Source organism: Lissotriton vulgaris, chromosome 1_2 (genome assembly GCF_964263255.1).
Source record: "Lissotriton vulgaris chromosome 1_2, aLisVul1.2, whole genome shotgun sequence".
Lineage (NCBI taxonomy): Eukaryota > Metazoa > Chordata > Amphibia > Caudata > Salamandridae > Lissotriton > Lissotriton vulgaris.
In genome coordinates this window covers 115672811-115698814 of record NC_141686.1, presented here as the reverse complement: position 1 = coordinate 115698814, position 26004 = coordinate 115672811, and the positions used below count along the sequence as shown (strand labels likewise).

Here is a 26004-nt window from a genome sequence, read left to right as displayed (position 1 = left end):
ATAAACCAGGAAATGCTTTTAGATAGTCCGTAAATGCTCCGTCCCTCGTCGCCAAATTGTAGAGTCAAGGATCACAGATGAATTGGTAGTAAAAGTAAGTTTATTGGAGATAAAGAAGCACTCCCTGGAACATATCTGAAGACTCCGGAGAGTCAGCGGTAACTGACTTAACAGTAACTGTATGACATAGAATGTACAATAATAGACTGTGCTGTGTAGCGAGACAGGTATATTCAAATGATACACTGTGCTGTGTAGCGAGACAGGCATATTCAAATAACAATAAATGCACGAGGTACACAAGATACATGCGCGAGAATTTACACACGCATGTAAACACAACACTAAGTCACGTAAATACAACACATATTGCATTACAAATGCTATAGATGTCACATTTGCGAAAGTAAAAACTATTGGAATTGTAAATGACAAAGCTATCAATTTAGCTATTTTCAAAACCAGCACATAAATACAAAATTTGTCATTTACAATACCAATAGCTCAAACTTTCCTAATGCGAGACCTATTGCATTGCAAATGCTTGTTTGCTAAGGACAATTTCCCATGAATTTTCTTCAGTGCGATCTTATAGTTAACTTTATCTTCTGGATGGAACTTGTGTCTCCATATCCTTTCGAGCGGTTTACAATGTTTCTTGCATGCTCTAAGCCAGTGTTCTTCAATCTGTGGGGCCACCCCACTGGGGGGGGGGGGCGCGCGACACCTTCCCAGAGGGGCGCGCACTCCACTTCAATTTGACCTTTGTGCCCTGCAGTCGTCTGTCTGTCCGTGTAAGTCTTCTTGAAGCACTCTGGACTCCGGTATGTGGAAGGGGGAGGGAGGGGAGATCGATAGCGCAGGAGGTGGCCGTTCTTTTGTTATGTTAACTCTCCCAGGAGGGGGTTAATCACAGAGCTGACAGCTTCAGCTGCAGTGGGACACGCTTTTGGTTTTTAGCAGAGGGGACCCCTTGCCTCCCACTGCACCTGAAGCTGTCAGCTCTGTGAATTAACCCCCTCCTGGGAGAGTTAGCTCTTCCCAGAACGGAGACAAAGTTTCCATGGACATAATGCTCCGTTTACTTTTTCTTGTATTTGTTTGCTCATGATTGTCATTTTTGCCTCATGTAATGTAACGTTTGCTTTTGTAATTTGTTCACTTGTAATGCTCTCTCATGTATCAGTTTTGTTCCTATTGTGAAGCACTCTGACCCCTTCCGGTAAAGTCTGCGCTATATAAAAACGCATAAATAAAGGGGTTGGGTGGGGGGGGGGCTGAAAGTGCCAGCTCTATTCTACAGTCTTGCCTCATCATGACCTTGAATCATTTTAAAACACAATGTTGTAAATATCGTTTTTCAACCATTCATTTTTAATGTGTAAAAGTCTATTACATACATTTTACAGACAAAATGTGTTTATGCGTCATGCGACTTCCATATAAAAAGTTTATTTTAGATTAATACATGACCTCACATATGAGAAATAGAAGGTGGTGACAGATTGTTTACAGTAATATTAGTGAACTGCTGTTGTGTCACATACTGAAAACACACATCACTATCCCTGAATATCCGATGTACACACATTTAGTATTTGACCAAAGAAGGCATGAAAGAGCAGAGACTTGATCATAAAATCAAAGCTGGTCCGAACAGGGGCCCCAAAAATACATTTGGCCCACAGGCCCCAAAATCCTTAAAATGTCCCTGAAAGTTTATTTTAAAATTACACAGGCAGGCTTATAAATAAGAATTATGTATTCATTTGAGCTGTGTCTAAGCCTCTGTCATTTCACCACAGCCACCTACTCACAAACCTGCAGTTTACTAAGCACTCTTATTGTATTGAATGTTATTCGCTGAATATGCCCGGAATGTGCGCGTGGCGGTCGAGTCCAGACATTTCTGTCAGGTGGTGGGGGGCCCAACATCTAAAAAAAATCAGCTGGGGGGGCTCAACCTACAAAAGTTTGAAGACCTCTGCTCTAAGCTCATCATTGAACTGGGGGCAGACGTGTTTAAACTAGACTGCAATTTCTTTTTAATGTGGGCTAATGCATTTACAGTTCCCCGGATCCAACTGTCCAGTCATAAGGTGTCTTCTTCAACATAGCCAGTCAGGGCTGGAGTATTCATTGAAAGAGCTGATCGATCTTAAAGGAAACAGGATGCGTTTAAAAATACAAAATGAAATGTTTCATTAAAAAAGTTTTTTTTTGAACATTCTGAAACTGGAAGGGGTCCCAACGAGACTCCTTCCCATTTATAAATGAGTTACCACCAACTTTTAGTTGGTGGTATAGTACGAATGTTTTGGGATCGCATTTTGCTCACAAATCATCAGTACATACCGTTCAGAATCCCTATTTGTAAGGGACGCTTTGAAAACACCGCTTCCAATTGGCAATTCTGTTTTTGTTAGCTGACTCAAAATGCGATTCAGTAACAAGCTACTGAATCGCACTTTGATGCTTGTACATTACAAAAAGCATTTTTGCTTCATATGATCTGCAAAAGCATTTTTGCAGTCGCAAATGGCCCGATTCATCGACTCCGTCCGTTTGTGAAGCAAACATGCTTCAAACATCTAGCCCTTAGTTCCAAAGATGAGCTGCATTTGGTACCAAGATGATGTATTACATCCAGATGGGTATACACAAGAAAATGCTGAAAATATTTGCTCCCTGATATCTCTGACAGTTTTAACAGAGCTGTGCGAGCTTGAACCCGTGTGCACGGACTGGGGTACTCAGCCATTGTGTGTTCATCAAGTAGTGTGTCCATACCTGAGACAGGGGCAGCATACAGCCACGATATTTCACAGGCAAGTATTCAGTCTTTATGATGAATCTGGGAGAAGAGAGGAACAGAATTTAAGACTCGGGCCGCAAATGTGTGTCTACAGCTACAATGGCTGGAATGTTACAGAAGTATATGGTTAAATGGCAGACAACTTTACCATTCTGCCTTCTTGACACCTCTGCGGTGCAGAGCTATGGTAACCTTTTAGGTAACTGCAGGATTGTAATTCCTGTTGGATGCTGCTTGTGCAGAACTGTGGGGCTCCAAGAACCCAAGAGCTACAACTGACTGGAGAGAGTAACCAGGGCATCCATCCCAATGCACTGGATCACTGGAGTATAGCTGGGAAAGATCATCCACTCTCCTGTTCACTGAATAAGTAGATCCGTCTGGTAACTAAGTAACACTTCAAAGGTGTGGAAATACTTGCACAGTTTAACCAAATGGAATTGTACTATACCGAAATATACCTTAGTGGAATAGTACCAGGGCCCATTATGTACACTGAATCATTACTCTGTTAAGTAAGAGTACAAAATAAATCACCTGAAGACAAGCTTTCAAATACATATGCAGCTGAAACATGCCTCGCTGACAACCCAGCGGACGGACTTATTTTATTGAACTTCTAGGAGTAAGACGGAAGGTTGTTTGCGGTGAAACACCTTACCCCCTACTACTAAACTATTATTGCAATATGATTCCATTTTTTGGGATAAAGCGTTACTTATGTAGTTGATAGTACACTAACTCACTGTAGAAGTTTGATCCTGTTAAATAGGCAATCACTGTCACAGGTTTCTACATAATTGCATTGTTCCAGTCAAAATAAATGAAGGCTGGTTGTTATTGGATCAACCATTCGGAAACATTTAGCTGAAGCCTATACACACACTCATCACTCAATGACAAATGTGAACATACTCAACAAGAAGCGGCGATGTGGCACATTTTCGGTTCAAGGGTGGAACTTGGATCAGCAATTGATGAATTTGCTCCATCTGCAACCCTGAGTTCAGCTTGTATTACAGGGTAATAATACTCTTTCTATGTTTTATATTAACTAGTTATTAGACTTGAGCCATGTACGAAGAGGGGTTTATGCTTACCAGCACCTTTCATTCCTCTTAAAATTATAAGATAAACCTGGTCTGCAAGGTAATTGGTGTAGAGACCCCTAAGCAAAATCCATGCACTGTGCAGAGAGCATAGAAAACATCCTTGCGTGTGGGCTGGAGGTGTATCAACACTGCCCTTCCCTCAGGGAGCCGCACACGATCATCTGTGATTGAATCTGTGATCATACTCCCCAACAGAAGATCTCTAGCGGTGGAATCCTCGCCGCACAGGAGTGCGGCTACCTCAAAATCAATGAAGACGTGATCTTCACTCCGTAGACCACAGAAAATACCAGGATGGTTCAATGTCAAAGACCTTAGGGCGATTTCTAATACAAAATAATGAGAGGTCTTTGAAACCTTTATCCAGGTCTTCACAGAAAAACTCTACATTTCTGCCAAACACAGTAGTGGCCATAGGGTGACTAATTTGGAGTATCTCATTCATTCATTGCAGGGTGTCTCTTACTTTTCATAAAGGTGATAAATGTTTCTATCCATACCCAGCTGCATAGCTACCCAGGCAGCTTCATGGTTATCACCTATAACTGGCTGGTTTGTCCAGCAGAGCAATAGATACCCAATTTCAGAAGCTTTAAAGGTTTGAATCAGCCTACAGCCCGTTAAGATGGACCAAGCCCATCGCCCTTCATCACCTATGTGGATAATCTGATACCCATGTTATGTTTTCATAGATGCTGTACATTAATGGCCTTCATCTACAGCTGGCTCAATCTCGCAACATGGATGTCTCTATTTATTTTCAGTGCATAACTCAAGCAGAGATCAGTACCCTTGTGAATGGCCGGCGACTCCACATCCCACCATACAGCGCAGGAAGACAAACCAGGAATACGTTGGGGCGAAGGAGGTCAACAGCGAGAAGTATGTGCCCCAGATGAAGGAGATCAGCAAGATCTGGGGAGAAATAAAGAGAGTGATAAATAGATAGGAGAGTCACATAGCCCAAGGACTAGAAACACACACTGCCTATGACCCTGAGGGCTGGTAGTAATTGAGGCAGACTCTGGAGCACCTTATCCAGCTACACCCCACAGTTCAGACCTGCAGTCACTATAGACATACAGAAAATGCACAAGGACTTGTTTTCTGCTGCAGAATGGGAAATATCAATTTTAAGGCCATTTTTTCTGTTGATAAAAAGGTCCCCTTTTTAAGGCTGTTTTTTCTGTGTACAAAAATGTTGCCTTCCCTTGATTTTAGGACCGAAGAAAGAACGTTCGCTGAGGCATCTGTCAATCTTGCCTTCTATGGCTTTGAACATTATGGGCCTGATTCACAGAGGTAAAATTACACTTTTGTGTAAGTTGACTATTTTGTTGGTATTCACATACTACAAGTTTAATTTAACTAATAGTAATTTTACGTCTGCAGAGATACCGCAATAGGGGCGGAGAACTTTGCAAATAAAAATGTTGGACAGTTGGATCTTATATGCAGAGTCTCTGCAACAAGAGCAGAGTCTTTGCAGCTGTAAACATAGTATTAGTAAAATTAAACTCCTAGTTAGTGAATGCGAAAAACATAGTAAACTTAGACAAATGTGTAAGTTTACCTTTGTGAATCAGGCACCATAATTCTGACAACATATACTTAACCCCTTCCCTGCGGGGCTAATTCCCCCGTTGTGCTGGGGGGAGGGGGAGCGCACACAGCGCTCCAGTGCTCGTGACGAGCTCAGCTCGTCATGAGCCACGGTGGCCGTGTGCTCATGACAAGCTGAGCTCATCATGACCACGCCCGTTCCAATGGAACGCCCAGCACAGCAGGGGATTTATCCCCGCGTGGGCGCGGCGCGATGGTCATGACGAGCTCAGCTCGTCATGATCACACGGCCATCGTGGTTCATGACGAGCTGAGCTCGTCATGAGCATGGGAGGGGTTAAAGTTATATTAATGACAGATAAGGTTCAATCTGTTCTTCTCAAGTCAGGACCCTAACAAGGACCGTTGTGCATTGCAAGCTTATTAAGTATGTGCACATTAAAATGCAGGTAAATTGAAAGGCGGCAAATATGAATTTAAGAGACTATATATTAAATTACAGCGGTGGTTCACGAGAAGGTGTACACATTTAGGAAGATAGAAGCGTGTTTTTCCCCCAGTTTTATGTAGCGTGAACTCAACAAAAGGTATTTGAGCGCTTACATAATCACGAGTCACATTACACAAGGCCACAATCATTATTTATAGGCAGAAGTAGAGGAAGTGATTTGCTCAGATTCACAGGATGTTGAGCCAATGTAAGACTCAAAACCGGTTCCTCAGTTCCAAAGTTGGCAGCTCTGACAGCTAAGCCCCATCCTCTCTCTACAAAAAAACGTAAAACTGACTTGTAAGTCATGTAATTTGGCTACATAACCGGGCCTTCTTTAAACAGGAAGATGTCTTCCAAATTGTAAAGTTCTCCAGCCAACTCTCGTTCTCAGGGCCTCATTTACAAACTTTTAGCGCACAGCAGCGCAGCGGGCCTTCCTGCTAGGCTGCTGTGCGTTAAAAGAAAAGAGCAGGAATGCAGCGTATCTACAAAACATGGTGCATTCCTCTCCTTCTCCTCTGCGCCGGAGCACAAACAGCAGCCGTGCGCCAATGCAGACACCCTTGTGTCATGTTGCGGGATGATTGCTTTTATGCGTGAAGATTGTTTTTGTGCACATTCCTGCGCAAAAACAATCATTGATGGCATTTTCCTCTTTCTATGTGTCATGCAGAATGCAGCACGCGTAGAAAGAGGAAAAAACGAGGAGAAATAAAATATTTCTCCTCGTTTCGCCATTCCTACACCTCCCCCTGGGTGGTGTTAGAATCTGACGCGTTCCCAGGTTTCCAATGCCTTGTAGATCTGGGAATGCTTTGGATTCCATGGGTGTTGCTTGGGAACACCCAAAGCAACACCCCTGGAACGACCTTTCCACGCTGTGTTCTATGTGAAAGGGGCACATATTTACAAGGCCATGTAAATTTGCTGCGGCACATTGCACCACGGGAGCGTCAAAAAAGAGAAGCTCCGGTGTCGCAAAAGTGCTGCAAGAAGCCTCGTAAAAGAGGCCCTCAGTATTCAAAACTGTGTTGGACCCCAGGGTCGGTTTCATAAAGTCCCAGTACAGAGTGTGCTCAGCCTTCGTGCGGAGCCTGCCAGGCACCATTTACGACAATGTAAAGCATAGCGCTGTGAAACCTGTGTCGAGCTGCTATCATACCTGCCTCAATTACTGGCTCAGGTACCACAGCCAGGAGCCCCTCGCTATGTCAGATAGAGATCCTACCACTTAGAAACCAAGAGAAAATAGAAGCTCCTTGCCCTGTCTGAGACCGTCAAAAGGCCTCTTATTCCAGCACAGAGCAGCACTGGTGGCAGCACCCTCAGGGGCAAGGACAGGGCCGAGGATCACAAGGTGCATCTGCACGGTCACTCACCTTCAAGCGGCCGTATCTGTCAGCCAAGTAGCCGAAGAAGATGCTGAACACCATGTAGCCGAGGAACACCATCTGAGGATGAGAGACAGGAGATGCGCTTTACACCTGACCACTGATGCAGTATGAGGATTCAGACACGGATAATGAAGGGGATCTCAGGCAGATGTGCGCAGGGCCCTGTTCCACATCTGGCCTTTGGAAGGAGCTCCCAGCTAGCAGACAAATGCTTTCCTGCTATGCAGACATAACCTCCCCAAGATGTGACTCGTTTATTCCAAAGAACTCTGGGCCCGATTCACAGAATGAACTTAAGACTAAATCCTAAACTTACTACTATTTAGTATTCACAGAATGCACTTACTACTTTCGGGATTCACAGAATGCACTTACTACTTTCGGGATTCACAGAATGAACTTACTACTTTTGGTATTCACAGAATAGATTTAAGACTACTAACTTTACGTTGCACTCGGGCCGGAAATTCCAGCCCGGAGGCGGAGTTTCCGGCCCGGAGGCGGAGCTTCTGGCTTGGGGACGGAGCTTGCGGCCCGGAGGCGGAGCTTGCGGCTTGGAGGAGAAGCTTCCGGCTCGGAGGTGGGGATTTAGCCATGGCTGAAATCTCCACCTCTGGACCGCAAGCTCCGCCTCCAGGCCTGAAGCCCCGCCTCCGGGCCACAAGCTCCACCCCCAAGCTGGAAGCTCCGCCCCAAGCCGGAATTTCCGGCCCGAGTGCGGACCTAAAGTTAGTAGTCTTAAATCTATTCTGTGAATACCGAAAGTAGTAAGTTCATTCTGTGAATCCCGAAAGTAGTACATGCATTCTGTGAATCCCGAAAGTAGTAAGTGCATTCTGTGAATACCAAATAGTAGTAAGTTTAGGATTTAGTCTTAAATTCATTCTGTGAATCGGGCCCCTTGATTTTAGTCGAAAGTCGAAATCAGGAGTTATAACCATGCTGTTGTATCTCCCCAGTATAATTGAGATTAGAAACAATAGAAAACAAGGACAAATGATGGAAATCCAATGCTTCTCCCACAAGCTGGGCCTACAGTTTTAACAAGCAGGCCAATGTAGATCGAACCCTACCCTTGGTCATACCCTTTAAGCTATATAAGAATGTATATAGGTGCCAAGGGCCTGCCATAATGATCAAATGTAGGATACATTGCCCTGCTGGACACACTGTGGGGCTGGTGGCTCATCAGGGTAAGCACGGAGTCTGAGAACATGTCACTTACAGGTACTGGCAAACACACGGGTTGAGCGTCTGACGTCACTTCAACCAGCCAGAAGATCATCTCACAGCAGCAGGCCAGTCTACAAGCAAGAGCCCTCCACACACAGACCTCCAGTCGCACTGCAGCACGGGTGACCCATCCCTGGAGGCATCCCTTGAGTTCACGTACATGGTTTAGGAATATGAGATGGCACAGGTCCAGGGAGCAGCAGAGTGCTTTATAGAGAGCACTTCTTTTGAAGAGGGCATGCCTAACATGAAGCATTTAACATACAAAGCACAGTGTGTCCAGGATCCAGCAGGTTACAGAAACCAAGATGTGATGGCGAGAGGAGGGGTGGGGCAGATCACGGGCACCATACTCTGTGCCCTGTATTGCAAACATGAATTTGGAGCCTCCATTATAAACTAAAGGACACAGCCCCAGAAATTCTCAACTATGTAAATATATGCAGATGTCCAATTCATGGTGCTGAACTGAGAAAAAGTAGACATGTGCAAACACGTATACACACACAAACACCATACACACCACACACGCACACAAAATTTGTTGTGCTGAACTGAGAAAAAGTAGACATGGGCCAACACATACACACAAACACCATACACACCCACCCACATGCACACGAACGCACACACACACACGCTTGTTTCAATTTAGGTGCTACGGATGGAGGCATGTTTTCTACCAATGGGACTCAGATCTGAGTATCGTTGTTAGTTTGATGTCCCTTCCAATATCCCTAGCATTAGTGAGCACTAATGAAGCTTTTAACAGATCAGGCACGGATGGGCTTCACTGAATATCATGCAACTCTTACCCATACTATTGGTGCTTCAACCATAGCACTGCAGGGTAAGTGTTGCTCTTCAGCAGCAGGCGGCAGCATTGAGTAGACTCAGGAGGAAACACTCACCGTGGTGACCAGGGCCACTTGCCAGTCCTCCAGATGCCACTCACAGCGGATGAGCGGCGAGACCACCGCCAGCAGCATGATCTCCATGGCTTCCACCACCTGCAAAGAGAAGGCAGAGATTTTTTTTTTCATTGCACAGAAAAGGAAATTTCAATTGACACAGCTTGTGGCCCACAACCCCTCCGGGCCGTCCGCATCACAGAAAGTAGTACCCAATCTACTTCGTGCAGTACACAGCCTGGTGGCCGACAACCCGGGGGTCTGGCGGCGTGAGGGTAATGCCATGTTCTCGATATGTAGTACCGTTCCTACTTGCGGGCAGCGACCAAGTTTCCTGTGCATTTTTCAATGTTCTCCCTCCTAAACATCCCTGTAACTCCCCTATAACATTGCCCACCCCCTATCCTCACCTTTTAGCCTCCCTAAAGTTCCCTGCGCCTTTTCTCTGTGCCCATTTCCGTAATAGCCCGACCCACACCTGACCCCCTAATCAGATAGTATTTGTAACCAATTGGTAGTAAGAGGACCCTGAAGGTGTTCTGGCCCAACTCTCCGGAGTCAGTACCGCGACAAGAGGTGTGTTCGTACAGTGTGTGATCCCCCTGTGAATCCCCCTCCGGTGTACCCCTCACTTTGTCCTCCCTCTCTGTTCTCACTGCTTCCATCCCTGCCCTCTCAGTCAGACCCGCTCCCGTCCTCCCATGTGTGTGCCAGTGTTCTAGTTTAGGTCGTGTGCGGGATCTACCACCAGCCCTTTGGGAACGCTGTCTGTGGAGCTTGCATCTTCGGGCTGCTGTGCCTGCAAATAGGTCTTATATAAATCCCAGAAGTTTTTCAGGCGGCTTTTTGGGGGCAATAACTCGCTGTACACCTCCGACTGTGTGCTACAATACAGCATCGGGGCATCTGTGATCTGTGACTGTCACTGTGAGCGTAATCGTTGTTGTTGTTGTATTGTATTGCCTTTTCAGGATTTTGTGCCCCGTGTCTCTATTGCTGTGTGCCCCATTGCTTGTACTGCTGCCCCGGTAACCTCCCGCCCGCTCCCCGCTGCCCGCCTCCGTGGGTTTGCCATGCCCCCTTTTCTTTCTGTGCCCTCCCCGCTCCCGCCTCCCAGCTGCTCCTCCCTCCCTCGCACTTGGCCATAAATGGCGACCGTGCGACGCAGGTGAGTGTGACCTAGCTTTAGGACACCCCCGCGCCGCACGGCCACCAGCTGCTGCGTGTGCCCCCCGCCTGCCTCGCCTGCCTCGCTGTCCCTGCCTGCCGCCGGCTGACCACGCCCCCTGCCGCCGAGCGGTGTGGTCTCCTGCGGTCGGGGCATCTGTGATCTGTGACTGTCACTGTGAGCGAAATCGTTGTTGTTGTTGTATTGTATTGCCTTTTCAGGATTTTGTGCCCCGTGTCTCTATTGCTGTGTGCCCCATTGCTTGTACTGCTGCCCCCGTAACCTCCCGCCCGCTCCCCGCTTCCCGCCTCTGTGGGTTTGCCACGCCCCCTTTTCTTTCTGTGCCCTCCCCGCTCCCGCCTCCCAGCTGCTCCTCCCTCCCTCACACTTCGCCATAAATGGGGACCGTGCGAACGCGCAGCGGTTACGCGCAGCGGGAGCGCCAATTGTGCGCCGAAGGTAAGCCCGTCTACGCCCGTCCGCGCCGGGCCCGCGCCCAGTGCCAGGACCCCTGGCCCTCGCAGACCCCAGCCCACCCGCCGGACGTATGACGCCGCCACCCTCAACGCACTCAACACCGGCCGACTCCAGGAATGCTATCGAGCCACCCCGAGACGCACCCACGGACCCTTCAGCTGCCGCTCCTGCGAGTTCACCTGCTTCCGGACCTGCACTTCACCCGCACCCGCCAAGACCAAGACGAGCAACAACAGCAGCCACCTGAAGTGCATCCTGCTCAACACCCGCTCCGTCCACAGACACGCCGTTGAGCTCTGGAACTTGCTCGACACCACTTCACCAGACGTCGCCTTCCTCACGGAAACCTGGATGAACGCCTCTTCAGCGCCCGACATCGCCATCGCCATCCCAGACGGCTACAAGATCATCCGAAGGGACCGCATCAACCAGACCAGAGGAGGCATTGCCATCATCCACAGGAACACAATCCGCATCACGACCAACGCCGATGACACCCTGACAACCGCCGAACACCTTCACTTCCAAGTCCACATCAACCCCAATACCACCCTCAGAGGCACCCTCATCTACAGACCCCCGGGACAACGCACACAATTCAGCGAAGACATCGCCGGCTTCATCAGCCCGCTCGCCCTCCTCTCCGCTGACTACATCCTCCTCGGGGACCTCAACTTCCACCTGGATAACACCAACGACCGCAACACCACCACCCTGCTGGACAACCTCGCAAACCTGGGACTCAAGCAGCTGGTGACCACCCCAACCCACTACGCCGGACACACTCTCCACCCCGTCTTCTCATCCAGCAAGGACATCGCCTTCAGCCACGCCACCGGACTCCACTGGACGGACCACAGCTGCGTCCACTTCAGCTTCAGAAGGACCACGACCCACCACCACCAACAACAGGTTGCACGCAGAAGCTGGAACAAGATCACAGCCGACCAGTTCGCGACTTCCCTGAGCAAGAACCCACCCACCAGCGTAACAAACCCCAGCCAAGCGGCCACCAACCTCACGAAGTGGATCAGCGACTGCGCTGACGACCTCGCCCCCCTGAGGACCCGCCTAGCAGACCCGGCAGCAAGAAAGCCCCATGGTTCACCGAAGAACTCAAGAGCTCCAAGAAGAACTGCCGAGCCCTCGAGAGAACCTGGCGCAGAGACCCTACTCCGGACAACATGACGGCCCTCAAGCTCGCCACCCGAAAACACCACCAACTCATCCACGCAACCAAGAAAACTGCATTCAAGGAACGACTGGACAACAACGCACACAACAGCAAGGAACTCTTCAACATCGTTAAAGAGCTCTCCAACCCCAACGCCGGAAACAACAACATCACCCCTTCACAAGACCTCTGCAACTCCCTCGCCTCCTACTTCCACAACAAGATCGCGGACATACACAACAGCTTCAGCACTCAACCGACGCATGCCACGTCCGAACCAGCGCCCCCCACCTCCTTCGACACCGCTACCTTCCTGGAGAGCTGGAAGCACGCTGAACTCAGCGCTCTACTAAAGAAGCCATCAGCCGACCCCACCGACCTCAAGAACTACCGCCCCATCTCGCTGCTCCTGCTCCCTGCAAAAGTCATCGAGAAGACCGTCAACAAGCAGCTGGCCGCCTTCCTCGAGACGAACGGATCCCTCGACCCCTCGCAGTCTGGTTTCCGGGCCAACCACAGCACCGAGACCGCTCTGATCGCAGCCACCGATGACATCCGAGCCCTGCTTGACAACGCAGAAACAGCAGCCCTCATCCTCCTAGACCTCTCCGCGGCCTTCGACACGGTCCGCCACCGCACACTAGTGCAGCGACTCCGCAACATCGGAATCCAGGAGAAGGCACTGGAGTGGATCATGTCCTTCCTCGCCGGAAGGACACAGAGAGTTCGCCTCCCCCCGTTCAGATCTGAAGCCACCAAAGTCATCTGCTGCGTGCCTCAAGGCTCCTCGCTCAGTCCAACCCTCTTCAACGTCTACATGAGCCCCCTCGCAGACATCGCACGCCAGCACAACCTCAACATCATCTCCTACGCCGACGACACCCAGCTGATCCTCTCCCTCACCAACGACCCCGCCACCGCCAGAGCCAACCTCCACGAAGGGATGAAAGAGGTAGCCGAATGGATGAAGAGCAGCCGCCTGAAACTGAACTCGGACAAGACGGAAGTCCTCATCCTGGGATCCTCACCCTCCGCCTGGGACGACTCCTGGTGGCCCCCCGCCCTAGGCAGCGCACCCAAACCAACAGACCACGCACGCAACCTAGGCTTCATCCTAGACTCCTCCCTCTCCATGACCAGACAAGTCAACGCCGTCTCCTCGTCGTGCTTCAACACCCTGCGCATGCTACGCAAGATCTTCCGGTGGATCCCCACCGAGACCAGGAAGACGGTCACCCAGGCCCTCGTCACCAGCCGTCTGGACTACGGCAACTCCCTCTACGCAGGAACCACCGCCAAACTCCAGAAGAGACTTCAGCGGATCCAGAACGCCTCAGCACGACTCATCCTGGACATCCCCCGTCGCAGCCACATCTCCGAACACCTGAGAGACCTGCACTGGCTGCCTGTCAACAAGAGAATCACCTTCCGTCTCCTCACCCACGCTCACAAAGCCCTACACAACCAAGGGCCAGGATACCTCAACAGCCGCCTCAACTTCTATGCTCCCAAACGCCAGCTTCGATCGACCGCCCACGCCCTCGCCGCCGTCCCCCAAATCCGAAGAGCCACCACAGGGGGTCGGTCCTTCTCCTACCTCACCGCCAAGACCTGGAACTCCCTCCCGACCCACCTCCGCCTGACCCAGGACCACCTTGCTTCAGGAAGCAGCTCAAGACCTGGCTGTTCGAGCAGTAGCGGACCCCCCCCCCTAGCGCCTTGAGACCCTCCGGGTGAGTAGTGCGCTATATAAATGCTTTGATTGATTGATTGATGTCTCACGCCCATCTGGCCTTAGTTGGCGGAGGGCCCCGCATCCAGCACTGTGCCACCACTCTCCTGGCCATTAGCATCCCCATATCTGTGAGTCTGCGTATCGCCACCGGAAGTCTCCTGGAGTTATCTATGAGTGCTATTCCCGGATCGATGTCCAAGTCGACCTCCAGTATCCTGCTCATCTCGGAAAATACTTCGCGCCAGAACGTCTGTATACCCGGGCATCCCCATGACAGATGCAAGAAGTCAGCGTCTGCCGCTCGGCAGCGCTCGCAGTGTGCCTCCGGTCGCAGCCCATATCTATGAAGTCGTGCTGGGGTGTAGTACACTCGTTGTAGGAATTTAAAATGTATGAGCCGGTGCTTTCCATTAAGGGAAATACGTTTCGTGTTTTCACAGCAGTAGCTCCACGTCGCGTCATCTAGCGTGGCTCCTAAATCTCTTTGCCACTCCAGCCGAGCTTTCATGTGTTGGTGCTCCCCATAAGATCTAGCTATGCTGTAGAGGTTTGTTAAGAGCTTCTTGGGTTCTGTGTGTGTGATCACTTACGATAATTCCGGTACATCCGGGGGTTCCGCCATATCCGGACCCAGGAGTTCAGAGAGAGCACTCCGAATTCTATGGAAGTGGAATCTTTGGAGGAGCGGAGGTTCGACTCCATCTCCTCGAGTTTGGTCCCAGGTTTTGGCTATGCCGTCTTGGAATAGGTCACCCGCCTTGCTCAACCCCAGTTTTGTTAGTTCCTGCGTGACTGCTTTGTCCACCATGGGCGGGAGCCAGCGCATCCACTCCATCGGCATCTCCGGCGAGTACAGCATCGCCCCTCCTTGGCAAAACAGGAGCGAGTGCCAGGCGTGATTAGTGGAAGAGATGGAATCCAGTATTCCCGTCCGACGATCCTGCGGTTGGCAGATCGTCGCCGGGAGCAGTATAGGATGGGCGAATAATCGTTCCAGCCGGACATGTGGAATTTGCTTGTCGCCATGTACCCAATTATGTAGGTGAGACGCCTGGGCAGCCCTGTAGTATAGTTCAAGATCTGGCGCCGCTAGGCCCCTTAATTTGTACGGGAGGGTGAGCGTAGTCCACTTGACTCTCGGCTGTTTGCCCGCCCATGCCAGTTTAATCATCAGGCTGGTCAGACGGTGAAAGAAGGCCTTAGAAAGTACGATCGGCAATGCGTTAAATAGGAACAGAAATCTCGGTAGCACTATCATCTTCATTACGGCTATGCGGCCCAGTAGCGTGAGGGGTAGCTTACACCAGATCTCAATGTCATCCTCCAGCTTACTGACCGCTCTCCCGTCGTTCTGTCCGATGAGTAGGTCCAGATCTGTGTGGATCTGGATCCCAAGGTATCTAATCGGGTCTTCCGTCTATTGTACAGGGTACTCCGTCTCCACCCGTGTGGTCACTGGAGTGAGGGGAAGCACCATCGCTTTTGCCCAGTTGACTTTGAGCCCCGAGAGCGCGCCGAACCGGACCACCTCCCTCAGGAGTGGGGGAAGCGAAACTGCTGGGTCATGGGCGTATAGCAAAGTATCGTCCGCATACATAGATACGACTATTTTGTACGTGGGGAACCGAACTCCCTCGTGGCTATGATACTCTCTCAAAGCACAGGCGAGAGGCTCTGCAGCAAGCGCGTACAGTAAAGGGGACAAAGGGCACTCCTGACGAGTGCCCCTTCCTATGAATAGGGGGCAGGAGACCGCATTGCCCACTCGAACCCTAGCCGCGGGACCGTCATACAACACTCCTATCATTTGAATAAAGGATTCGCCAAGACCCATACGGCGTAACACCTGGAGAAGGAATGGCCATTCGACCGAGTCGAACGCCTTCTCCATGTTTAAGAAGAGCGCTACAGCTGGCGTGTCCTGCTTTACATGCTGGATGGTACCCAAGACTGTTCTTATATTGTAAGTCAGGTTTCTGGATGGGATAAATCCCACCTGCTCTGGGGCCACTAAATCAGGGGCCAGGAGCGCGAGTCTGTTCGCCAGTACCTTAGCGTATAGTTTGGTGTCGACGTTTAACAGCGATATTGGGTGATATGAGCTACAGTCGTCGTGTGGCTTCCCCGGCTTCAGAATGGCAACTATCATAGCCTCTCTCATGGAGCTGGGCATGGTACCTTGAACACCTATGTCCTCTAGGAGGTTGTGGATGTATGGCAGTAGTTGTTCCTGAAATGTTTTATAGAAATCGACGGAAAGTCCGTCCATGCCCGGTGCACTGCCCGAACTCATGGAGGCTAGTGCGTCTCTGATTTCGTCCAGCTGTACAGGACACATCAGGAATTCCCTGTCTGAATGTGGGAGGAACGGGAGTTGTATGTGTTCTAGATAATCAATCATTTCAGCCGATACGTCACCACTTTTGGAAGAATATAGCTCCGCATAATAGTCTGTGAAGACTGCTGCCATTTCCGCCTCCTCAGACACTCTATCTCCGCTCGAGTTCTTTAAGTATGGGATTGGCGCCTTTCTCCTCCGGCCTTTAATGACATTAGCTAGGACTGCGCCTGGCCTCTCTCCCTCTCCATATGTGCGGCTGTGGCGTATTTGCCTAAGTGTTGTACCTCTCTGTCCGCTGCCTCGTGGTATTCCACCAGTAGGCGCTTAATGTCAGCTTCTATAGAGTCATCCGGGTTAGATCGGCTTCTGGCTTCGAGAGCTTGCAATTGCCGCTCGAGATCCGCTAGCGTGGCCCTGGTAGCCTTCAAGACACTGGAGTGCTTGGACATCGCTATACCTCTAATATAAATTTTGAACGCTTCCCATATTGTTTGGTAGTCCTCCACCGACCCCACATTTTTCTCGAAAAACACCTCGATTGCCTCTGCCAGCTCACCGCAGAAGATCGGGTCCAACAGGGAGTATGGCAGGAAGCGCCATGAGAACGGAGCGTATCCCTTTACTGGGGTTTCCAAAGTTAACAGAATGGGGGAGTGGTCCGAGAGAGTGCGCGGGAGCACCTTGCAGTGTCTAACCGAGCGGTCGGGTCCCATTGTGACAAACCAGTAATCTATCCTCGTATGTATGTCGTGAAATGCAGAGTAGTGTGTGAAACCGCTCCTCCCATCATTTGTGCCCCGCCACACGTCAATCATATCTAGCATTACCAGCTTCGCGGATAGCGACTGCGCAGCTGCGGAGGGCCGCCGGGGGGGTCCCGATGATCTGTCTATATCAGGGTTCAGCGTCAAATTAAAGTCCCCACTCCACAGTATGTGTGGATTGTTGTATTTGGCTATCTCACTGGCTAGGGAATCAAAGAATTCAGGAGAGTCATAATAGGGGCCATAGGAGTTAACCACTAGCAGATCCATCCCCCTCCCCGTACAGGAAACTATGATATACCTACCCTCTGGGTCGACTCTTACGGTCTGTAGGAGGATTCCCGATTTTGGGTTTACCCAGGTGAGGACCCCCCCCCCCCGCGCGTGTGTGGTGAACCCAGCAACCGCTATATGCCCTGCTAAACTCCTAGTGTGTAGCATGTTGCTTGTGAGCGGAAGGTGCGTTTCTTGCAGGAGTGCAATATCGACATTGTGGCGTCTAAGATAGCATAGCACCTTTCTAAGTTTTCTGTGATCATTAAGCCCCCTAACATTCCATGTGAGTGCATGTATCATTCCAGGTCTCTCATCAGCATGCCCATCAACAATCTCAGCCATGAGGACGCTGCCCGGGTTCTATAGTCGTAGTCAGACGTGTAGGGCAGGCCAAATTACGGGCAATCATTCGATCGCAGTAAGCACAGTGTGGTCTTTGAGGCAAGGCACTTCGAAACAAAACAAAACATCCGCAACTTTCCCTCTGTCTCATAATGGCAACTGTGCCCTCACCCCCCCACCACCCACAGCAGACCAATCCCAACACGGCCTAGCATGGTACGAGAATCCCCCCACCTCCCTTCCCCCCCAAACTTGTTCCATAGGGCCCAGCCGGAACCCGTTGTGCTATCAGCGCTAGGGCAGAGGTTACCAAAATTAATGCAGGCAGCATTTGACTTTAACCAACGTCCGCTATCCAGCTCCCTGCCCCCCATCACCCCTTATTTGTCCTTCAACGGCAAACCGTGTCCAAATACCTGGCAATGACCAGTATCAGATTCTGCCAAGGTCCAAAGCCCCACCCTCCCGCCGCCCCGCAGACCCCCAGTCCGGAAGTCTGAAGTGGAATGAGAGGAAACAGTCAATGCACACAATCCCGCATAGCCCACAAATTCTGAGGGAAGGAATAATTAAACAAAGAGTCTACAGGATCAAGTGTGCAACCTTAATTAGGAACAATCTCACCATGTTTCGGAGTCCGTGCTCGCTTCCGAGGTGCCAACAGCTCCCACTATCGGCGCAGTCCGTCGCGTCGAAGAGGCCACCGGTCAATACTGCTTGCCAACAACCTCTTCGCCGCCTGTCACTGACCGGAATCCGTCAGGACGAGTCCAAGGACGCCGAGTGGTCATTCTTGGTCTTCCAGCCCACTGGAGGGTTCCTGCTCTTCCGGACGTCCCCCAGGGCTGTTCCGCCGTTCTTTGGCCCAGGTCTTCAGCGCCTTCTGAAGTTCTTTCAGGTCTGTAAAAAAGTGGGAGTGACCCCCTTGATTTATCCGCAGTTTCGCCGAATACAGCATCGCGTAGTCCAATCCGAGATCCCGCATCTGTTGCTTATACGGGGCAAAGCGTCTCCGTTCTTCCTGTACCCTTGCAGTGAAGTCGGGGTATAGTGATATGTTGGATCCCTCAAACTGTAGCTGGCCTTTCTCCCTGGCAACTCTCAGAGCCGAATCCCTGTCTCAATAATTCAGGAGCTTAGCTATTATAGGCCTGGGGGAGGCTCCCGGGGGAGGTCTTGGGCCCAAAGAGCGGTGCGCCCTCTCTACTATAAACATGTTGGAGAATACGCCTTCCCCCAGCAAAGTGATTAGCATCTTCTCAACAAATAGCTCCATTTTGCCCGTTTGGGTCGTCTCCGGTACCCCCATGATCCGAATGTTGGACCTACTGGAGCGTGCTTCCAAATCCTCAGACTTGTCCTGGATTACCTGTAATAACTTTGCCATGTGTTTGCGGTCCTTATTAAGTTCCATCTGCCCCTCCTCCACTTCAGTAATCCATCTCTCGGACATGTCGAGGCGCTCCGCGTGCTTATCGACCCTTTCCGACATCCTGTCCATCCGGTAGGTGAGGGCGTCAATCTTCGTCCCAATCGACGCCATGCTATCTTGCAGGTAAGCATGGGCGAATTTTGCGAATCTCGCGTTCGCGAATTTTGCGGATTTGCGAACTCGCAATCCGCAAAATCTGCGAATTCCCGCGAATTTGCGGATTATTTTTTTTTGTGTTCGCCCGTGTTTCTGCCAGTTCGCGAGGGTTTTTACAATTTCGCAATTTGCGAACTTACCTGTCGGGTCGCAAGTTTTGCGAACTTGTTGTTTCTACTTTTCCAGCCTGTTTGGGACACTCTTCTTCATCACTGCCACTCTCTGTCACCACTGCCACTCTCTGACTACTCATGCCACCCTCTGGCCCACCCATGCCACCCTCTGTTTCATCACCACACCCTCTGGTTGTCCAGTGTACATTATTTTCGGCAAAGCAAAGCACACCTTCCCTGCCTCAAGTGACCTGAATTAATTTGGGGCTGATTAATGTGTCACAGAATATTTTTTTAGCTGGCACCTGCTTCCTTAGTGCGCCCTGATTAGTGATCTTTTGCACTTGCTAAGTGCTTTCATTGTTGCAAAATTAGTTACAACACCTGCCCTGCCCCAACTGACAATAATGAATTAGGGGCTGATTAATGGATTTTAACTTCCAGCCTGGCTCCTGCTTGTCTCCCTTAGCTGTAATTCAGGACCTTTGTGGCATATGTGTAACTATTCTGAGGTTCAGAGCAGGGTCACATAATAGTTGCAACTGGCAACTGAACTCTGGAGGGGCCCCTCAGGAAGCACTACAGGAAATGGCTACTAATGATGAGCCTGAACTTTTGAACCTGGTAAGTAGTTTCAGTTTTGCTAAGATCGTATTTCTGCAATTTAGCACTTATTCGCGGGGCGCGAAGTTGTACTGGGAAGCCGCGAACTCACGCGAACAGTGCGAGCAGTGCGAGCAAAATCCGCTGCTCGCGGATTTGCGGATTTTGCGGGAGATTCGCGAATCTCGCGGATTGCGAATTTCCCGAAAATCCGCAAAATCCGCGAGCGAAACGGATTTTCCGCCCATGCCTACTTGCAGGCCCTTTTCCATGGTAACCAGCAATTCCTTTATACCGCAGTAAATCGAGCCATCCTGCGCAGCAGTAGCCTGCCCGTTGTCCGTTTCTCCTGTGTCCTGAGTCTTAGTGCGTCCCTGTTCAAATGGCAGCTTAGACTGCTTCGCATCCCCTTTCCCCATCTTGCAGCGCCGCAGTTCCGTCAGGTCTCTTCTCACCACGCAGTCTCTGGGGAGAGCCAGTCTCCGAGTCGGTCGCGACACCGCTTCTGTGAGGCCACCTGGGCACCCCCGAGCGACCCTCCGCGTGTCTGGCACTTCTGTACGGCAGGGGAGGCAGCCGCGCATCGATTTCAGCAGAGGGGGCACCTCAAGACCGCCCCAACCTGCGCCCCCAGCTAGTCCTCAACAGGGGGGCCCGCAGCATTAAATTGAACTGTTCCTCTGTCCTGCTCTGTGGGATATCCACCGCGTCCCGACTCACCACTCCGACTGGAAGAAGATCGGTCCAGGGCAAGTAGGCGCTGCCGCAGAGGGGTCCCGATGACTCAGGCGTACCCCCGCTGGAGCACAGAAGCCGCCGTGTTCGCCCCCAGGGCCAGGTCCTCCCCTCAGCCTCGCAGTTGAGCACCACTGTTGTCTTGCGGAGGGGGGGGGAAGTATGTTGTGGCAGGAGGGAGCAGTCCGCGGGGAGAATAGTTATCCGGGGCCCAGTACGGCTCAGTTCTCAGCCTTGTGACCGCAGCGCAGCGTGCTGGCAAAATCCAGCACTCAGAACTATGGGCCGCACTCCTTCCGCCAGGGTCGCTGGGGCCACACAGCAGTCTCGCGTCCCCCTCGGGCTCAGCCTCCGCTTCCACTGCCGCAGTTCGGCAGGCGCGAGTGCCGGGCGCGTCGCCCTTCTCACCTCGGTGGCGCGGGGGCCAATTTGTAATATGGGCGCTGTCCTGGGCCTGACACCGCACCTCGATGCCCTCGGGTATCCTCACCGGTGTCTCCCGAGGTCCGAAGCCGAGTACTCGGAGCGAGGCGCTAGGTCTATGACGTCATCCGGGCTCCAGGCACGGCCCGCGCCACACGTCTCACCATGTACTCCGGGGACAGGATCAAGCGAGGTCGCGGCTGTGAGGCCCACCTTCCCGGCCCACTAGCTCGCAGGTTTCACCCTTCAGCAATGTCGCACGGCCTCCAATGATGTTTTCGGGGGCGCCGGCGGTGTTCAGGGGTGAGGCGATGTCTTCACCAGTTAAATAGCGCAGAGGAAGAGAGGATTAATTAAGGATAATTGAGGTGATGTGGCGGAGCTACGCTTTCAAGCGTCCGCCATCGATGCCGGCAAGCTCCGCCCCCAAGAGAAGGCAGAGATGGCAAACCCAGAGGTGGCACAGCTGAGCGACACTCTCTGTTCTTAATATAAAGTCCACCCCTAAAGAAGGATTCTCCGTTCCTACTACAAGACACTGAATGACGGATAGGATGAGGTACCTCCGGTGTAGACCCGCACGGGGAGACTATAATACCATGGACTCAAGCAGAGATAGCTGACTAAGCATTGCTTACAGAATCGACTTTAAGGACTGACATCATTATCTGACGTGCGGAGGAATAGGGAGATACTAGTCTGTTCAACACAAGAGAGTTTCAAGAGATTTGCAATAGTGCTTTTTACAGTCTTTGTTTGGAATGAGATCATATTGCTGTAGTGTGTCTGTAACACAGCCGAAACCAGAACTCACAGGGCCTCATTTATGAGGTTTTAACGTAGGAGAGTGCTGCATAGATCCTTGGTCCGCTGTCCTACGTCAAAACAAAAGTGCAGGAATGCGCCCTATCTATGTGATACTGTGCATTCCGGTCCTATTCCCCTGCGTCGGCGCACAATGGGCTGCCATGCACCAATAAAAGCACCCTTGCACCATGGTGCAAGGGTGCCTGCGTTTCTGCACTGATTGATTTTGTGCAGGAAGGGACATCTTCCTGGACAAAATCAATTAATTCAGGCGATTTCCTTTCTCTATGTGAGCTGCAGAATGCAGCGCACATAGAAAAAGGAAAGCACGAAGAGAAATTAAAATATTTCTCCTTTTTGCGCCTCCGTATCACCACCACTGGGGTGGCATTAGGTTCTGAGCATTCCCACGTTTACGATTTCTCGTAAATCTCGGAATGTGTCAGGTTCCCTGGGTTTTGTGTGGGAACCCAAGTGCACCTTTCACGCAGTTTTCTGCGTAAAAGGGGCAAATATTTATAAGGCCATGAAAAGTTATGTAACGTGGATTTACGTGGCCTTATAAATATGCTGTGGCACATTGCGCTGCTGGAAAGTCAAAAAAGTGACGTTCCGACACCGCTGAAGTGCCGGGAGGGGAGGCCCTCAGTTTTCTAGTTTCAAATCAGACGATCTTGGTTGAGGAGGAGGAAAAAGTACTCAAGACACAAGAACACAAATGGCATCCAGTGTACTTTGGGTCATGGCGCTCTAAAGATATAGTGTGGCGAGGTTTTGTACGTCTTGTTACGTGGTATGCCAGAACAGTGTTGTCAAAAATATCGTATGATGTAAATACTGCGTCCTAAATATCATTCACAAAAATATCGTTCCAATTGAATGTAGATATTATATTTTTACCTCCAATTGGGCATTTTAAAAAATAAATTGGGACATTATTCTGGTACCATACTTCCCTATTGAATGAGATCTGGATACGAATGAGTTTCTCTTGGTTTCCTCTTTTTATTTTGTAATGTAATGTAAAAATTATTTCTAAAGCGCAACTAACACCTGGAGGTTTCTTGGCGCTCGAGCAACAGGGGGAAGACAGTCCGCAAGACGAAAAAGGCGTTAGTGCTAGACATTACAGAACAAGTGGGTTTTGAGAAGGGACCTAAAACGCGCGTAGGGAGAGGCAGATCTAAGGCTTAAAGGGAGTGAGTTCCAAAAGGAAGGGGCAAGAAATGAAATTTCTTTGGTGCTGCATTGTATTTAACCTATTTCGGAACCAGAAGCCACAGATTTCTGGATTCATTTATCTTGTTTCACAATTATTTGAGTTTAGGTATTTTTATTATTTTTAATGTGCAGCAAATTGAAAATGAATGCAAAGCAGTGTAAGGTGGCAACCCAGGCGATATCTACTGCGCTCAATGTTATAGAACCTAAATTCAAAACTAATATGGAAATAACCACATCTGCAGCAACTAATACACCATAGTCAGGGCACAAGTCCTAAAAAAAGAAGTGGGGGGGACGCTGTCACCGGAAGTGACGTCACGATAGATAGTGACGTCACAAAGGTGGTTTCCAAAATTGAGCTCATTGCATCCCCGTGTGTTTCCGAGCCTGTTAGAACCACCCCCTCCCCACACCGCCCCACCTCACGCCAATGAGCGCACCCATGCTGTGCCAGTGATCGCATGAAAATAGGGAAGGGGGGATGTCACATTCCTAACTTAAAAGCACTCCGCCCCTTCCCCAGAACACCTTCGCATCTTCCTCGCACTGACGAGAACGGGACTCTGCCATTCCCCCGTTTTCTGTTTCTGGCTCCGCTAACCCTTGTCCCCCCCCCCCTCCCGCCGCCCCCCCCGTGTTTCTCCAACCCCACCTCCCCCCTCAGCTTCTCTCTATTCTTCTAACTTCTCCAGTCCTGTATCTGTTGCTCAGTCGGCGGCTTCTTGTGTCCACCGTCCGCAGATCTCACCGCCCCCTCGATTGTCCACAATGTGCAGTTCCTATACTCCGCCCCACCTCCCTTCAAATGCCCATGTGCTCGTGGAATGTGCCCACCTTACCGCTGCATCCTCTCTGAGACGAGATCGGAGCTCACAGCGTGCTGTGAGCTCCGATCTCGTCCCAGAGAGACCAAACAGTGAAGTCCAGCTGTTTAGCAGGGGGGATGCGTCCCCCCGGTAAAATAAGTGGGGGGACGCCGTCCATCCGCGTGGTACCCCGACTCGAGCCCTGACCATAGTATGATAACACAAAGAGCAATATGTGTTCTACTGGACATTAGGGCGTGGGTCACGCACTCCTCTGTGAGATTAAGGTAAGCTGGTTGTGGTGTGCTTCAAAGATATCACCCCCTGACAAAGAAGGTGTAGAAATCAAACTAGTTTGATTTCTACTGGACATTCCAATGTTTAACAGCTTTAGGAGTTTAGTTTGTAAGTTATTGATGTGCAAATACCCGGACTGGAGGAAAGAACTGACAATTGTGATCACCTGTACATAAGCACTGGCAAAGGCAATAGGTCTGGTGTTGGCTGTCAACCTTTTGGATGTCTATGCTTGTTTTGTCATGGTTTTTGTAAACGTTTAATGTTGAAGGATGTGCCAGACCCTAATTAACCTAAAAGAATGTCTAAAAACAAAAATGTTTTTGTTCTAAAAAAACACGAATGTTGATAGTAAACACTGGCACTGTAGGGAACTACTTTGTGTGAGGATAAGCTCCTTGTGAAAGAGCAGAATGCCGCCACTCACAGTGAAGTAAACAGTTGCAGAAGTGGGATGACCCATTATGCCATGCTGAATGCTGCACTGGGAAGATATCACATTTAAATATCACAACAACAGGCAGAAAGGCCCTGGAAGTATATATCATTTTTGTAAAATCAAAAGGCCTTGAGTAATGGCAGACATACAAAGGGTGCAATCAATCACTTTCAAACTAAAACTTTTGAAGTGTATAAACTTCATTTTTCCTTCGCTTGATATCTGGTCCCCTGTATAGCGTTAACTTGAGCAGGTGGTTTCCTTTGCTCGGCCGGCACTGGCACTTAATTGTCAACACCGGCACCTGTCACAGTCTGCCACAAGGTGGCGCTGTCTGGATAAGTTACAGATGACCACAACCACAGGTCATTTTTAATTTAATGTAAATCAAAATAACTATTACCTTCCTCTGAAGCCATTCTTATGGCTTTTGGGGCTCAGAGTAGTCTGAATTGTCACACTTGGAGAAGTGTGAGGGTTAATAGTTGTATTGTTACTATAATTGGCAGCATAGCAGGGGCAATATGGGGCAATCTGCAGTGAAAGCCGCAGTGGCCTCCTGACAAGAGCCCTGGCACTTTTTTTTTTTTTTTTTTACAAATTAAGCACTGCAGCTTTCCTCTGCTTTGGAAAAGGCACATGCCAACCATGCCCACTCAGGCTGGTTTTAGTGCAGTTTTAGTGCCCACTGCCTCGTGGGCATTAAAACCACAAACTACCACAAACTAAAACTGTTTATTTGTCAGTCATTGTTTCTGGACACTTAGCTTGCTGGGAAGACCAAAGATCCCGAGCCTGGCTGTGTAAGCTGATGAAACAGGACTTCTATCCAATTATTGGCCTTGTTTTAAGATGTGTTTAAAGTCTTTTTTTTTTCACAAAGACTTGTGTCTGCCATTGGTAGTTCTGTTGGCATTGATAGGTCAGTGGTTGGTGGCTTGGATTCATGTTTTTATCTTTTCCATAGAAAGAGACTAATGTATCTATTTTATACGAACCAATTTAACTCTACCTGTATTTTACTGTTTTTAAGTGCTTTCCTAAACACCTAGGGTAATTTTCTCCATAATATTAAAAGTTTAAAAAAACGAGAACGAAAATAAGAGTACTAAAGAAAATTAAGGTGCATATACCTTCTCCCTCATCTTCCCTTACATTTGTTTTTAGGTAT

General features: G+C 49.8%; 1 protein-coding gene across 4 annotated transcripts in view; it reads right to left on the bottom strand.

Moving 5' to 3' along the window:
• SVOPL (SVOP like) overlaps nt 1-26004 on the bottom strand; it is a 671022-nt gene that overhangs the window by 478773 nt on the left and 166245 nt on the right. For all 4 annotated transcript variants that reach the window (XM_086952960.1, XM_086952958.1, XM_086952961.1 and 1 more), the window contains 4 exons: nt 9522-9620; nt 7363-7434; nt 4718-4842; nt 2791-2854 (listed from right to left, as the gene is read on the bottom strand). In XM_086952960.1, the coding sequence (XP_086809086.1) occupies nt 2791-2854; nt 4718-4842; nt 7363-7434; nt 9522-9620 (360 nt within the window). The remainder of the gene's footprint in view (nt 1-2790; nt 2855-4717; nt 4843-7362; nt 7435-9521; nt 9621-26004) is intronic.